General features: G+C 38.9%; 1 protein-coding gene across 3 annotated transcripts in view; it reads right to left on the bottom strand.

Annotated features, from left to right (window-relative positions):
• Nucleotides 1–17,361, bottom strand: part of LOC100025782 (ceramide synthase 4-like) — a 45,615-nt gene that overhangs the window by 10,382 nt on the left and 17,872 nt on the right. For all 3 annotated transcript variants that reach the window (XM_056822062.1, XM_007489488.2, XM_056822061.1), the window contains one exon: nucleotides 7,253–7,426. In XM_056822062.1, coding sequence (XP_056678040.1) covers nucleotides 7,253–7,425 — 173 coding nt within the window. In that variant the 5' untranslated portion in view covers nucleotide 7,426. The remainder of the gene's footprint in view (nucleotides 1–7,252; nucleotides 7,427–17,361) is intronic.

Here is a 17,361-nt window from a genome sequence, read left to right as displayed (position 1 = left end):
AGAGTATAAGAAGGTAGGTGTTTGGTAGTTAGAATATCCTCTGGTTCAGCTATAATATAATCTGTAATGAGATACATCTCTCTTCCATTTCTTATGGCCTAAAATTTCATTACACTCATTTTCACATCATTGTTATGAGGAAAAAGCACTTTGTAAACCTATTTTCAATGGCATGGTAAAATGAAGAATTATGGGTTGGGAGTCAGGGGTGGTTTCAACTCCTAAATCTGCTTCTTACTAGCGACATGATCTTGGTCAAGTCACTTTTCCTTACTGAGTCTCATTTTCAACATTTGTAAAATGAAAGGATTGAACTAAGACAAATAGTTATTGATTTCAGAAGGGAGAGCTTGTGGATAAGATTGATGTAAGCAAACTAAGCTCAGAGACAAAGTCTTGACTTAAAAAAGGAAGGGGTTAAAAATAAATATCAATGACACAAGTTGGTGGCTCAGTTGATAGAGAGCCAGGCCTAATGGGAGGTCCTGGGTTCAAATCTGGCCTCAGATACTTTCCAGCTGTGTGACCCTGGGCAAGTCACTTAACCCTATTGCCTAGTCCTTACCGCTCTTCTGCTTTGTCTTTGTGGACTCTGTGTATGTGGTTTTGAAACTAATACACAGTATTGACTACAAGACGGAAGGTAAGGGTTTAAAAAAAAATTCCAAGCAAATTAATAACACCAGAATGTTTCAATGGAAGGCAAGTTTCTTTTGTGAAAACACAGGAGGAAGTGGAGATTTCATTACACTCAGACCCATTTGATCTCTACCAAACTAACCTCTAAATAAATAACTTTGATATAACACCTTAAAATGGATTCTGGAGGGGCAGAACCCACAAAGGGATGAGATGTAATAATTTTTTCAGGCCAAACAAACTCAGAAAGCTGGAACAAAAGAATTACTGCATTGGGGTGGAAGTGAACCAGAGGCCAGAACACTGAGGCAGGCCTCACTTTGGTAAGGCAAGCCAGCACAGGATTTGGGGATGGCTGAATTGTCAGCAAAGGCTTCCAGAGATCTCAGATAAAGATGGTAAAGGAACTTAAAGAACTGCTCAGAAGATTATGAGGTATCTTTGCTGACTGACTGCCAGACGCTATTTCATTGGCCATACACAGATCCAGGATCCAGTCCTGAGTCATGATCCCAGAGCAAGAAAGAGGATTAGCACACCTAAATGCCTGAGGCCACAGAGGAGCAAGGGACCCTGGTTATAGTTCCAAGGTGGCAAGAGTGTTTGTGGGTGCTCACAGATCAAAGCACAGATCAGGAGAGTATTAAACAAACTTCTTCTTAGATCACACCATTTTTTAAAAACCTTCACCTTCTGTCTTAGAATCAATACTGTATATTGGTTCCAAGGCAGAAGAGTGGTAAGGACTAGGCAATGGGAGTTAAGTGACTTGCCCAGGGTCACACAGTTGGGAAGTGTCTAAGGTCACATTTGAACCCAGACCTCCTGTCTCTAGGTCTGACTCTCAATCCACTGAGCCCCCCAAATACCCCCCCCCATTAAAAAAAAACCTGATCATACCATTTTGGAAGAACTGAAAACTTCTAGATTCCCAGAACTAGCTCTGTAGGCAACTGCCCAAAGAATCTGAAGGTTAGAATAATGTTTCCTTTACCAGAAGATTACAGTCCAACTGTAAGAGCTCTTTAAGTTAAAATACAATAAAAAGGCTTGGAAAAAATGATCAAACAACAAAAAACAAGACAACATAGAGAGTTATTTTGGTCACAGGAAAAAATGAAAAAAAAAATGGAAGAAATTGAGAAATAGCACACTAGAAAAAAACAACTGAGTTGGAAAATAGATCAAGGAGAGATAATTTAAGAATTTTTGGACTACCTAAAAGCCATAATAAAAAAAAGAGCTTTGCCATAATTTTTTGAGATATTATCAAAGAAAATGGCCTTGATATTAGAGGGTAAAATAGAAATGGAAAGAAACCACTGATCACCTCTTAAAAGAGATCCCAAAATGAAAACTGCCAGAAATATTATAGCCAAATTCCAGAGTTCCTATGCCAAGGAGAAAATATTGCAAGCAGCCAAAAAAGAAATAATTCAAATACCATGGAGCTATAGGCAGAATAACACAGGATTTAGCAACTTCTACATTAAAGGACTGGGGGGGGGGGCAGAGGGCTAAGAATATGATATTCTAGAGAGCAAAAGAGCTAACACTTAAACAAGAAATCATCAATGCAGCAAAACTGAGCATAATATTTCGGGGGGAAAGTGAAGATTGAATGAAATAGAAGACTTTCAAATATTCCTGATGAAAAAACAGAGCTGAATGAAAAATTAGAATCTCAAATGTAAGACTCAAAAGAAGCATAAGAAGATAAACAGGAAAGAAACTTAAAAAAAAAGACTTTCAATACATTTAAACCATTTTAGTGCATACTCTTTGATCCAGTAATACTAAGTCTGCATCCCAAAGAGATAAAAAAGCAACAGGGAAAGTACCTACATGTACAAAAATATTTATAATGGCTCTTACAAAGAATTGGAAATTGAGGGGATGTCCATTACTTGGTGAATGGCTGGACAAACTGTGGTACATGATGGTGATGTAATACTATTGTGTTATAAGAAATGATGAGCAAGATGATTTCAGAATGAGCTAGAAAGACCCAAATGAACTGATGTAGAGTGAAATAAGCAGAACTAGGAAAATGATGTACATAGTCATAGCAATATTATGGAATGAAACAGTGAAAGGCTTAGCTACTCTCAGCACTATGATGATCCAGGACAGTTCTAAGAGACTTATGACAAAGAATGCTATCCATCTCCAGAGAAGGAACTGCTGGAACAGATGCAGATCAAAGCAAAAAGTTTTCACTTTAGAATATATGGGTTTTTGTTTGGGGCTTTTGGTTTTATATGATTATTTTCTTATAAAAATTAACACCTAAATATGTTTTGCATGATAATACAAGTATAATCTAGATCAAATTGCTTATCAGCTCAGGGAAGGGGGAGGTAAAAAGAGGATGGGAGACAATTTAGATCACATAACTTCAGAAAACTTATGTGGAAAATTGTTATTACATGTAATATGCAAAATAAAATACCTTTACAAAAAAGTTTGATAGAATTCTCTTGTAAAAACCTATTTTTCATTTTAATCTTCTATTTCTTTTAAAATCAAATTGACTATAAATTTGTCAATTTTGTCATTTTAAAAAAGAATTACATTTTAGTTTAGTTCTTTAGTTCTATACTCTTCTTGGTTTTCAATTTGTATATTTCTACTCTAATTTTCAAAATGTCTTATTTTTTGCTTATTTGGGGTTTGTTCATTTGTTGATTTTCTAATTTTAATTGCTTATACAGTTCATTACTTTAAAAAAATTCTGTTGATGTATATTCTCAGGGATATAAGTTTTCCTTTAAGGACTGCTTTAGTTACATATCAGAATTTTTTTTAAACCCTTACCTTCTGTCTTAGAATTGATACTGTGTATTGGTTGATGAGTGATAAGAGCTAGGCAATGGAGGTTAAGTGACTTGCCCAGGGTCACACAGCTAGGAAGTGTCTGAGGCAAGATTTGAACCTCCCATCTCTGGGCCTGACTCTCAACATACAGAGCCACCCAGTTGCCCCCTACATATTAGAAATTTTGATGTGCTGTCTCACCTTTACCATTTTCCTTAGCAACTTTGACACACGCATTATTCATAGTATCACTAATAATTCACCATTTATATGTCTCTTTTGCTTATGTTCCCTGTATTTATCACTATGTTATTATTACAGTCTTCAAAGAATGTGTTTAAAATTTCAGCTATTTTTATATTTACTCTCTATTTTCTAGATTGATCTACTTTTGTAAAGTTATGGTATGGTGTTGAGAATATGTATGTTGTTCAATGTTCTCATCCAGAAGACACTGTAAATATTTGATCCCAAAATTCCTGAAGTTTGTTCAGTTCTATATTTTCCTTTTTACATTTAAAAAAATCTATTCCCTTCTGAGAGAATAGTATAGCTATCATACTATTATCACCTTGCTATTTATATCTTTTTGTTCATTCGTTAACTTTTTCCCTTATGAATTTAATTGCTATGTATGACAGGAGTAATATCCTAATGCTTTCTGCCCCCACCGTGCAATCAAGACTTGCCTGTAGTCTCACTATTATGGAAAAATTAGCATAACTTGTCAGGTAGAGGACGTTTGCTATTGATCCTTCTCCACTATACCCTTTGGTGGGTATACATTTACTATTGACATTGTTCCAATGTCTATAGCTCCTGTGAACATAATAGAGTTTTCTGATTTTTTCTATCGATAATGTGACTTTTAATTTGTATTGCTAAGTGAATTGCAATTCCAGCTTTTCACAGTAACATGAAAAGAAACAAAGCCTAATATGTGATTTGTTGACTTGACTGTCATTGTCATTTGTAATAACCAATCTTGGACCTTCAGAAGAGATGAAGTAACTTACTTCCCTCCTTTCCTTGGAGAGGTGGAGGACAATGGTTGTAGAATGTTGCCTATACTGTCATGTTGAGTCTATCCTAATCAATTTTTTGTTTAAAGGGAAGTTCCATTGGGTGCTTTGGGGGCAGAGGAAGCTATATCCAGAAATGAGTTTGATATGAAAACAAAAGGAAACAATCAAACTTTAACTTTAAAAGATGGGGAATGGAGATGAGTAAATGGAGTTCAGAGCCAAGATGGTTGATTAGAGATAGCCCAGCTGAACTCTATCAACAATTAACCTCCAAACAACTTTAAAATAATTGCTCAAATAAAATTTTGGTGTGGCAGAGGCAATAAAACATCAGGGTAAAGCATTTTCTTGGTCTAAAAAACATAGATGAGGAGGAGAAATTTGTGATACTAGGATAGGAGCCCTTGCAAAACCCACATATGAGGCAGTAGCAACAGCAGACTAGAGACAGGAAGGAGGTCAGACAAGTGATCAGAAATATATTATTGGGACACTTTTCTGGCACTGTGAGAGGCTAACACTGATCAGCAACCAATTCAGTGCTGGGGACTGGTCACAAGGGTGAGGGTTCCAAAGCAAAGAAAACTGAGGATCACATCACTTTGGGAGCACCAAAAACTTACAGATTCCTACAACTCATTTTGAAAGCATCACAAAAAACCCTAAGCCTTGAGTCAGTGCTTACCCACCCTAAGATGAGCAGAGCCTAACTTTAATGTAAAGTTCAAAGTTAAGAAATCAGCTGGAGACAGGGCAGCTGGGTGGCTCAGTGGATTGAGAGCCAGGTCTAGAGATGGGAGGTCCTAGGTTTAAATCTGGCTTCAGATACTTCCCAGTTGTGTGACCCTGGACAAGTCACTTAACTGCCATTGCCTAGCCCTTACACTCTTCTGCCTTGGAACCAATAAACAGTATTGATTCCAAGATGGAAGTAAGGGTTATTTTTTTTATTGAAAAAAAAAAAGAAATCAGCTGGAGAAATGAACAATTAAAAAAGAATTTTAAAAGAAGGAGACAAATAACTGGAGATGGGAGGTCCTGGGTTCAAATCTGACCTCAGAAACTTCCAAGCTGTGTGACCCTGGGCAAGTCATTTAACTCCCATTGCCTAGCCCTTACCACTCTTCTACTCTATAACCAATATACAGTATTAAGTCTAAGATGGAAGGTAAGGGTTTTAAAAAATGACCAGAAAGTTATTAGGGTAGCAGAGAAGGTCAAGACATAAACTCAGAAGTACAACAATGCAAAAAAGCTCACCAACAAAATGGAAGCAAGTAGTAGAAGGAAGTAGAAACCAGAATTCAACAATATATTGTTTACAAGAGATCCACTTGAAACATAAAGACATACAGAATTAAAATAAAAGACAGGAGCAGAACCAAATATGCTGAACTAAAAAAAGGAAAGAGCAATCATGATCTCAAACAATGCAATAGGAAAAATAGAACTAATTAAAAAGGACAATCAGAGAAGCTACATTTTGCTAAAAGATACCATAGCCAATGAAGTAATATCAGCAATTTTTATAGCAAGGTTCTCTGATTAAGGCCTTGTTTCTCAAATATATCCTGATTATGTAACTGAGAAAAATGTATAAAAATAAAAGCAATTTTCCAATTGATAAATGATCAGAGACTGTAAATAGGCAGTTCTGAGAAGAAACCAAAGTATTCTATAGTCATGTGAAAAAAAAATCTATAAATTACCATTAATTAGAGAAAGGAAAATTAAATAACTGTGAGATACCACCCTACCCCCATCAGAAATGACAAATATGGGGGCAGCTGGGCAGTTCACTGGATTGAGAGCCTATCCTAGAGATGGGAAGTCCTAAGTTCAATTCTGACCTCAGACACTTCCTAGCTGTGTGACCCTGGGCAAGTTATTTGGCCCCCATTGCCTAGCCTTTACCTCTCATCTGCCTTAAAACCAATAAATAGTATTGATTCTAAGGTGGAAGGTAAGGGTTTTTTAAAAATTAGATAACAAATGCTCAAGAGAGTGATGCAAAAAGATGTACACTAATGAATAGTTGGTGAAGTTGGACCAATCATTCTGGAGGACAATTTGGAACTAAGGCCAAATGTCTAAAACATGTTCATATCCTTTGACCCAGAAATACTGCTACTAGGTTTGTGTCCCAACGAGATAAAAAAAAAGGAGGAAAAAATTCTATATCTACAAAAATGTAGCTGCTCTTTTTCTTGTGGCCAAGAATTGGAAATCAAGGGGATGCTCATCAATTGAGGAGAATCTGAACAAGTTGTGACATATGATTATGATAGAGTACTATAGTGCTGTGGAAATGATCAAGGAGATCTTAATCCATCTGAATTTTCCACAGCACTATAGTGCTTGGGGAAGACCTATATGAACTGATATTGTGAAGTGAGAACTGGGATAATATTTAGTCTAGGACCAACAATGTTATAATTATGGTCAACTGAAAGTTCTGGCTACTGTGAGCAATACAATGATCCAAGAAAATTCTAAAAGACTCATGATGAAAAAAAAAAGAGAGAACTGATGAATTTTGGGTGCGAATTGAAGTACAATTTTTCTGATTTTTTGAAATATGACTAATATGGAAATATATTTTGCATGATTTCAATATATGTGTAACATATATTGCTTGCCTTTTCAGTGTGTGTGGGAGGGGGCAGGAGAGAGGGGGCACAGAATTCAGAACTCAAAATTTAAAAAGAAAAGAATGTTAAATAACGAGTTTTAAAAAATTAAGAATAGGGACAAACTCAAAGTTGACTTACCTTTCAAAGCTATATCTGACAATTATTATGACAAATGCTAATGGAATAACTGCTAACAAGTCCTTGGGGTGAGGGTATATTTCCTCATTTTTATCTTCAAAATCAGCCCATGAGTATTGGGAAGGGAACCAATGGTGGTCCTTCCAAAACCAGTCATACAGGCTGACCAGCATCCTGTAAACAAGAGAAAGAGAGTTTTATTGGAAATCTCCCAAGAAATTGGCGACACATCATTGGCAAGGAACATCATATGCTGGCTAATATAAAAATATTGTAGTAAATTGAGAGTAAGTATACATAGATCTCTGATGGTAAAAACAGAGAAGTCAGAACTACATGGTACCTTGAAGTCATTTTACAGATAAGGAAACTAAGATCTAGAGGGGGAAAGAGATTTGTTCAGGATCATATGATGTGTCAATGACAGAACTGGGTCTAGAACCCAAGTGACCTGACTCTCTTATTCAGGACTCTTTTATGGCACTTGTCTTTTTTGTCTCAAGTCTACAGAGGAGACAAGGTTGGATGGTCTTTATTGAATAAGAGGCTGCTCTTGTATATAAGACTTTGTATTCTGAGACTGCCACTATGAAGCCAAGTCAGCATCTAACTTCCAAAAAGAAATCCTTATTTCCTTACCTAAGGTATGTAACCTTCCCTTAGTATCTCTCTCTCAACCTTGAACCAGAAGTCATAGCCTCAAAAAGGAAAAACAAACAAACAAACTTCTTAAAGGAAGAGATCCTTTTTTTCCTTTGTAACTCCCATCAGCTAGCACAATGCATATCACACAACAGAATCTTAAGAAATACTTGTTGAACAGAAGTCCATAAACACAAACTTTCCCCCAGTATAACAGGGATGATTAACCCTCACTGGAACATGTTCGGAACAACAATTCCTGGTTCCAGGATACTATATGAAAGGTTGGGAGTCAAGGCTGCTTCTAGTTCTGTCAAATGATTCAACATTAGAAATTGTAACAAACCCCTGGCTTCCGATACAGAGTAGACTAGGAAGTACCATTTTGTAGGCATAGGATCACAGAATCATAGATTGTCAAATTTAGATGGGGTCTTATTCCAACTAGAAACATCCATTCATGAATAATATTCCTCCTACAATGTATGAAATAAAGAGTCTTGGGGGCAGCTGGGTAGCTCAGTGGATGGAGAGCCAGGCCTAGAGACGGGAGGTCCTTAGTTCAAATCTGGCCTCAGAAACTTCTCAGCTGGGTGACCCTGGGCAAGTCACTTAAACCCCATTGCCTAACCCTTACCACTCTTCTGCCTTGGAGCCAGTACACAGTATTGATTTCAAGACAGAAGGTGAGGGTTTAAAAAAAAATGAAATAAAGAGTCTTTCTAGGTTTTGCTTGAAAATCTCCAATCTGGAAGGACTTATTACATCCTAAAGGAGCTCATTTTACTTTTTCTGTCGTTGATAGAAAATTTTTCCTCAAAGAAACAATTCCAATGAGGAGAAAAAATAGAAGTTGAATGAAGGGGCTATATGAAAGCACAGAGAACTCAACAATCACTTTTAATCTTTAAAAAATATACAGAAGATAGAAACAAGGACAGATCACAAGAAGAATATAGTCCTGTAAAGAACAGCATCAAGAATGATAATGCTCAAAACAGTCTGGAGTTGGTGAGAGGAAGCTAAGGTCAATAGAACTTTAGTTTTGTTTTCACTCTATTGGGGGGAAAAGTAGGATCACATGGGGGATGGAACTGCTTCCTGGAGGTGAAAAGGACAATGACATCCTAGAATACAGGAAGATTCCATAGAGGAGATCCTCATGAGGGACAAACATAGTGTTCTTTAGATAAGATTCTGATAATTTCAGCAATTCCTATGATGAGGAGAATGTTGGCATGGAGGATCTAGTCCATCACGCTGAGAGGGACAGAGCTCCGTTGCCTCTGGTCAAACCTTCTGTCCCTCTCTCAGAAGAGGACAAGAACAAGTCTCTCCCCCTTCTATCTATTCTGTCCTCACCCTATTTCAAGGGACTAAGCTATACTAAGGATGGAGTTGGTTCTCAAACAAATCTCCCCTAGGAGACAGAAGGCCATTTTGCTCCTATGGTTACAAGGTGGTTACATGGAGGAGTTTGTCACTCTGTGTGACTTTTAGGCATGAAAGCTAGAGTTACCATAGTTTTGGGGGAGAGCCAGTTTTAATCTGTGAGGCTGCCATATCTCTGCCATATCACTGTCTAGGTTTGGATCTGGCACCATCTTGTATAAAGCCTGGGTCATTACTCATATTACTTTTGTCACTTTCCAACTGGCAGCAGAGACAGACGAATACATTATAGGAATTGACTTATTGAACTGGTTTAGTCTTGATTCAATCCCAAGGATCCCTCTGCTCCTTCAATATTGCTTAGAGTCTAGCCTTAATACTTGGGTAGGCAGCTGCCTAGGACCCCCACTGTTGATGAGGCAGTTACTGTAATTGAGTAAGACCCCCCCCTCCATATTTGATAGTCTTTTATATTGCCTACAATTGAGATATATTGATAAAGGAATTTCTGGACACTGGCGTCCTCATGTGAGCCATCTCTTGGTTCAACAACCCTGAATGGCTATTATGTAAGACCAGATGGACTAGATTTCCAGGTCTTGAATAAAGAAGTTGCTCCAGTAGATCTGGCTGTCCTTGATATTGTTACTATTACAGAAAGACTGATGAGTGACCTAGGAATTCTTTTGAGTTATCTTTTGGGATGAGGGCCAGAACTAGTTTGCTTTTACCTGGCTAGGTACCCAATACACTTTTATGGATCTTCTCACAGAGATAGTTAAATAAATACTTATCGACTGACTGAATGACCCTATAATTTTCCACCAGTGAGTAAGATGGACTCAGGCCAAATTTTAAGCTTCTTCCTGCTATTAGGACAATCCATTGTATATATATAATCAGAGCCTTATGAAGCAACAGTAAACATTGCCTTTGCCATGTTTACCAAACACATCAAGATGATCAGGCAACCCATTGACACAATCCAGGGCTTTGCCTGACAAGTAAAATTTCTGAAGTTCCAGTGGGTAAGGTCCCAGCAGAACATCCCTGCCAAGGTCAGGGGAAAGCTTCTGGCCCAGAAGCCCTTTATCCATGAGAAGGAGGTATATCAGATAACTGGCTTTATCTGTTAAGTTAAAATGCTCTGGAGACTGTATCTTAATTTAGAATTATTTATTAAATAATTAAAAGCAGAAATAAAAGGCCTATAGCCACATATCACTGGCTGTTCCCTTAGCAAACCTTCTCTGTGATCCAGGCTGAAAAACTGAGAGCCTGGGAGACATTATTCTGGGCAAGAGGTGGGTCTTTTGAACTCTAGGAGTCACACATCTCTATTCCTCTCTACCTCCACTATCTTTCCTCTATTCATTATCTTAATTCAATCAGAGGGTGGGATAAATTGCAATTTCAAACTTAATATCCAAATTCATCCTTTTTTAAAAAATCAAAGCCAATCTTGGAGTACCAAAGAAAGGGCACAGGCAAGTGTTAATTTTCACAGTCCCCACCTGGGGATAATTCTGTGACACCATTGCCGTGCTAGGATATTCTTTTCTACACATTTTGAGTGAGACCCAAGGAAACAAAATTCCCTAGAAGTCACATAGAGGGTCAGTCTAGCACCTTCTAGACCTTATACCACTGAATTGTGAGTCACCATGAAAGACTTAGGAAAAAAAAAAGTTTTGCCTCTACCTAGGATACCCTAGTTTTATCTCCAACAACAATGGCTTGGATTTCATATCCAGAAACACTCATCCAGAAATAGAAACAACATCAAGGAATCATATGGTCATTCCATGACCCATATCATTCACAAGCAATAGAGATTGTGGAATAGTGGAATAGTAGATTCAAGCAAACTATAAAGACTCAGGAACTAAATACCATCTGAAAGGTTGAATCAGGTGCCCCAAAATAGTCTTCACCCTTAACAGAGCAATTACCTTTTTTAAAAATTGTATTTAATTAGTTAATTAAGAATATTTTTCCTTGGTTACAAGAGTCATGTTCTTTCTCTCCCCTCCCTCCACCTCCTCCCATAGCTGACCACTGGGTTTTACATGTGTCATTGATCAAGACCTATTTCCATATTATTGATATTTGCACTACGGTGATCATTTAGAGTCTACATCCCCAATCACATCCCCGTCAAACCATGTGATCAAGCAGTTGTTTTTCTTCTTAACAGAGCAATTACAAGAAAGGAACAATCTCCTCTCACTCATCATCAAGGAATGAAGGAGGGGAAGAGCACATATCACCAATACTGAAACTTGTAGTCAGGACTCCTTGTGAGAAATGGTGAGGGAAGAAGGGAGGCTATTTATGATAGTTTTCACAAATACTGGGTATTTCATTACCCACCTAGATACTCTAAACCCTCCTGGCCACCTTATTATAGTTACCTTTACAGGATGGGCATCCAATTAATCAATAAATTAATGTTTATTGTGCCTACCACTTACCTGGTACTGTTCCAAGTATTGAGACTACAAAAAATGCATAATATTTTTCCCTCAAGGGTCTAGTTCAGTGATGATGAACCTTTTAGAGATGGAATGCCAGGCCTTGTCCTTTACCCCATCCTTACCTCAGACAGGAGAGAGAGAGGAAGCACTCCCATTGGGATGCTGGGCAAAGAGGCAGGTGATGAGAAAAAATGTCATCAGACACAGAAAGGAAGGGAGCATCTCCACCTGAGTCTCTCTGCCTTTCTAGTAAAAAACTCTGAGGGGGTGATGGTATTAAGGGAAGGGTAGCCCAAGTGCCCACAGAGAGTGCTCTAACTGCCATCTTTGGCACCCATGCCATAGGTTTGCCATCATTGGTCTAGTTAGTTTCCCCTAACCATCCAGTCTGAAATGAGGGGAACCCACAGAGTTATATTAATTATATTATATTAATTAGTATACCTAATTAGGACATTAGATTCTATACTTATTTCTCTACCATCAGAGGCAGGTGCAGGGAAAAGAGGTAGGAGGTGATAGATGAATTACTATTGTCCAGAAAATAAGCAACAACTTTTGGAAAATGAAAAAAGCGATGACCAGATTAGTGGGAAAGGAAAAAACCCAAACCTGAATATCAGAGACATATAAGGAATATTGAGAATGAAAGCAATGAGCCCTATCTGTGTCTCTCTGCTTCTGTCAGCCAATAGGTAGCACAGACAGTGCCTGACTACTGCTAGGAACAGACTGAGATACCATCATCTGCCTCCTATTTTTACTCTTGCTGGTCACATTTATTGTATCTGTAATTCAACAATGGTGACCACATCCTTATTTTACCATGAACACTATATTGAGGAATATAATACTCTTGAGTTGGGGGGAACTCTGGCCTCCTGGAGGCTTTACCAAAATAACAGAATATTAATGAGTCCTGCCCAAGTTGTTGCCCCAGCCAGGAACCTTGTGGCTCCTGGGTGACCTTGTGAATACTGCCTGACCCCAGGAATATCTGATATACAGATCCAGAGTTTACCACTTAATTCTACCCAGGGTACCCTTCCATACTGCAACCCCCTCTCCCAAAAAGAAAATTTAACTTTTTTTTTTTAAATTATATCTCCAGATTGCAGAATCAAGCTGGTGGGGTGGCAGTCCCAGTACCTAATGGCTGTCAGATGAACTAATTCGTCTAGGGTAGAGAAAGGAATTTTATATGTGATTAGTAGATATTTTAATGAATGAAACTTTCATAAATTGTGCTGTACAAAAAGCTTCTTTGAAACGTCACAGGAAAATGTGGACTTTTAAACCTACTCATGCCTTCTCTTTTGCTGAGAGATATCAGACCACAATGCCTTGACAGAATCATGTATAGTAGCTGGGGAAACCACAGAGTGGTCCTTGGCAAGATGTAATTGCCCACCCAGTCCCCCTTTTACATGACCTCTTTCATCAATGCCCCTTACCTATGAATTGGCATGATTATTATTCCCCCAAGTCTCAAAAGAAATAATGCAAGAGCAAAACACAATTCTCTAAAAAAAAGAAAGAAAAGAAAGAAAAAAAATTCTCTAAAACATCACCAAAAGACCAGACCCTTAAACCCAATCCCCAAAAAGACTATCATGGGTTAATTTTTACTTAGGTACATAATTCCCAGCAAAACTGCAGCTACAGACCAGGCCCAAAACTTTCCCACTCACAGAAGCCTATTCTCATGAAGTCAACATACAAATCAATCATAGAGGCCCAAGCAATAAGTACAAGTACATCAAGCTTCAGTATGCCTTAGTGCCTTGATTACACAAATCAGTAACTCAGGAACTCCCTAGAAGCCACCAGTCTAAATTTGAATTGTCTTCCCAGTACCCCTCAGTCCTAAGGTATGATTGTAGAATTGTCTTCTAAGAACTGCTGATTAATTATTCCATTTTATTAAAAGCAATATGTAATTTTCCTTGATTGTTTGTAAACTCAAAACTTCTCACAGGGTAATGAGAAAATTAAGCCACCTGTGATGAAATCATTTATCTTGTGTGCAACCTTTATTCTGTCTTTAATCACAATACAAAAATATAGAATGCTAATCAAGTGATTTGTTAAAAGTTAATGTATCACTTTTCCAATGATTTCTCTTTGATTTTGTGTATCTGCATGCCAAAAAAATGGGTATAAAAATAAAAGATCAGACATCAGAATAGCGGAGCAGCTGTTAGGTGCAAAGCAATCCCATGGCTGTTATGATTAAGCTGATTTGTTATTTTTGTTGACTGATCATTAACCACCAGTTGGAATACCCTGGAGTCGTGGGCAAGGGTGGACTTTGCCTACGGCATTATCTGGTGCCAGAACAGGACCATTCCTGGCTAGGTAAGTCCCCTTCCCCTAGCCCTAAAAGTTTTGAACAGATCAGGTTCTCCCCCCAAAGAGGTCCTGGGGCCCTCTGTGGATAAAGCAGGGTTTGGGGGGACAGTAATTCAGGGCCCCCAATATAAGAGGAGCAGGCTCCCAATATAAGAGGAGCGGTTTCAGAACAGGTTAAGTTAGGAAAATAAAAGGGCTACTACGGGACACAGTGAATCCAAAGAAAGAAAGCTATACACTGGAATTATTAAGCATACTTTACAGAAAAGAGGGGTCAAAGTCAGCAAGATTCAACTAACCAAATTTTTTGGATTTTATCCAAATTTGCAGTTCTTGGTTCCCTGAAGAAGGGACAGTAGATTTAAACACTGGGAAAAGATTGGCTTTGATCTAAAATCTTATTATGCCAAGCATGGCCCAGAGCATATCCCTGCAGAAATATTCTCACTCTGGTCCCTCTTTAGGGATGCACTAGATCCAACTCATGAGGCCACTCGCCTTGCACAGACCTTCTCAAACTTGTCTGCAACTGAAAAAACACCCTTATTGTTTAGGCAAAATTCCAGGGCTGAAATCTTCAGAATGTCAGTCTCAGACCAGGAGTCTGAAGAAGAGAATGATAATGAAGAGAAACTCCCCTCCAGAGAGGAAGTGACCTTAGAAAGAGTGGCAGCAAAATATAACACTGATTGGAACTTTCTGATTAGGCTCAGACCACCCCCACCCCCTATACATACCAAGGGGAAAAGGAAGGAAGATGGAGAGCAGAGTTGACCTCCACTCCCACCCCGCACTGTAGGTTTTCAGGAGGAAATACAAAATGCACAAAGAAATGGAGAGTTATTTCTCTTCCCTGTCATTTATGCTGGAGGAGGAGACTCAGATGATGAAGAGGAGCCCAGGTGGGAACCTCTTCCCTATAAAATGATTAAAGAAATCAAAACAGCATGTGCCTCATATGGCCCCACTTCCCCATTTACTTTAACCTTAGTAGAGACCTTTGTGGGGAACTGGATGACCCCTTATGATTGGAATAAGACTGCTAAAGCATGTCTGACAGGGGGAGATTTCCTCCTTTGGAAAGCAGAATATGAAGAAGCCACTAAGAGAGAAGCAGCTAACAACAAAAGAAAGGGAAATAGGATCACTAAAGACATGTTGCTGGGTGAGGATGATTGGACAAACTGTACAGACCAAATTAAACTGCCCAATAAAGCTCTGTACCAATGTACCACCTGTGCTTTAGAAGTATGGAAAAAAACAAACAAACCAGTATCAAAAGGGCTAACCTCAGGGCTAGCTAATATCAAACAAGGCTCTGAGGAAAATGCAGATTTTTTGGATGGATTGATTCAGCAAATCAAGAGAACTATCCCCCATGAAGATGCGACTGATATTGTAATCTGTCAGCTTGCATAGGGAAATGCCAATAAGACCTGCCAGGGGATGCTCCAAAATGTAAAAAGAACAGGGAACATTAATGACTTTGTAAAGGCTTGTGAGGATTTCACTCCCTCCTTCCTCAAAGGAGTGGCAATAGAGCAGTCCTCCAGGGAAAGACATATCCTCAGGTGATTAGAAATCCAGGAGCTAGAAAAGAATGTTTCAAGTGTGGGGAAATAGGACACTATCGGAGAGAATGCCCACATGGTGACATTAGACCCATTAGAACCCCACCACTCACATTCAACTATGGACCAGATCCCTATAACAGATGTGGAAAAGGTTACTGTCAATCAAGATACCACTATAATGGGTACTTATTATCTGCTAGGCCTCCTCAAAACATGCAAAAGGGAAACTCAGGGCCCGCCCAGGCCCCTCAAAACAATGGGGCAACAACTGTAGGGCTCAGTCAGAAAAACCCATTCTTTCCCCAACAATCCACTCCTTGCATCGAGCAACACCAGGAAGTGCAGAATTGGACGAAGGAGCTCTGTCTCCCTCTGGGGAATAGTTATAATGCCCGGAGACTCAGATTTCACAGGGGAATTGCAAATAATGGTACAACCTCCAGCTAAAACTGTGACAATGATGAAGTGACAGAGAATCACCTAACTGCTCATTTTCCCTTATGTACAAACAGTTAATCCAATCCTCAAAACATCTAGAGGTCAGAGAGGATTCAGATTCTCTAATTGGGCATTCTGTGTCCAAGAAATAAAAAATTCAAGACCCATGAAAATTCTTAATATAAGTGGAAAGAATATAGAGGGATTACTGGATACGGGTGCAGACACTAGTTGTATAGCAGAGAAACACTGGCCACCAACGTGGCCCACCAAAATCAGCCCCTCTAACCTCACAGTTATTGGAAAGATCTCTAATGCAGCACAGAGCTCTCAGATTTTAACAGGGTCAGTCGGGAACTTGTCAGGACAGTTCTATCCTCACGTGGTCCCTTCTCTCCCGGTAAATATATAGGGATGAGATATACTATCACAAATGAAGGTCTCACAAATGAATTGTCACAGTTTTACCAGAGGAAGATACCCAAGTGCCCCCCAATAATGAACCCTTGGATTTTCCGTAGGGGCCATTGCTGAGATAACAGCTGATCCAATCACGTGGAAGTTCGATAAACCGATCTGGATGGAGCAATGGCCCCTAACAGATGAGAAATTACATGCTTTACAAGAACTAGTACAGGAGCAATTATGTTTGGGATACATAGAGCCAAGTAACAGCCCATGGAACACGTCTGTATTTGTCATAAAGAAAAAATCAGGCAAGTGGAGGCTCTTTCAAGATTTAAGAGCAATAAATAATATTATGGAAGCTATGGGGAGCTCGCAACCAGGACTTCCCTCCCCAGTAGCCATTCCCTAGGGATATGAGATAATAATTGATCTACAAGATGGTTTCTTTACCATCCCTTTATCCCCCCCAAGATAGAGCCAGGTTCACCTTTAGCACGCCCTCAGTAAATTTGAAAAGACCATTACAATGCTTCCACTGGAAAAGTCTGCCCCAGGGCAGCAAGACAAGTCCCACTCTTTGTCAGAAATTTGTTGATCTTGTCCTAAATCCTATAAGAATACAATTCCCAGATGCATACGTAATACACTATATGGATGATATCTTGCTGGCTCACCCTAACCGTGCCAAATTGCAGATCATGTCCAGCACTATTCAGGCTCTGGCAGAATACCGGTTAAAAATCGCACCTGATAAAATCCAGACAAAACTCCCTATCCGGTATTTAGGACACACCATTGAGACCGAAAATCTGATCTCCCATCAGAA

Source organism: Monodelphis domestica, chromosome 3 (genome assembly GCF_027887165.1).
Source record: "Monodelphis domestica isolate mMonDom1 chromosome 3, mMonDom1.pri, whole genome shotgun sequence".
NCBI lineage: Eukaryota > Metazoa > Chordata > Mammalia > Didelphimorphia > Didelphidae > Monodelphis > Monodelphis domestica.
This window is presented reverse-complemented; position numbering and strand designations above follow the sequence as displayed.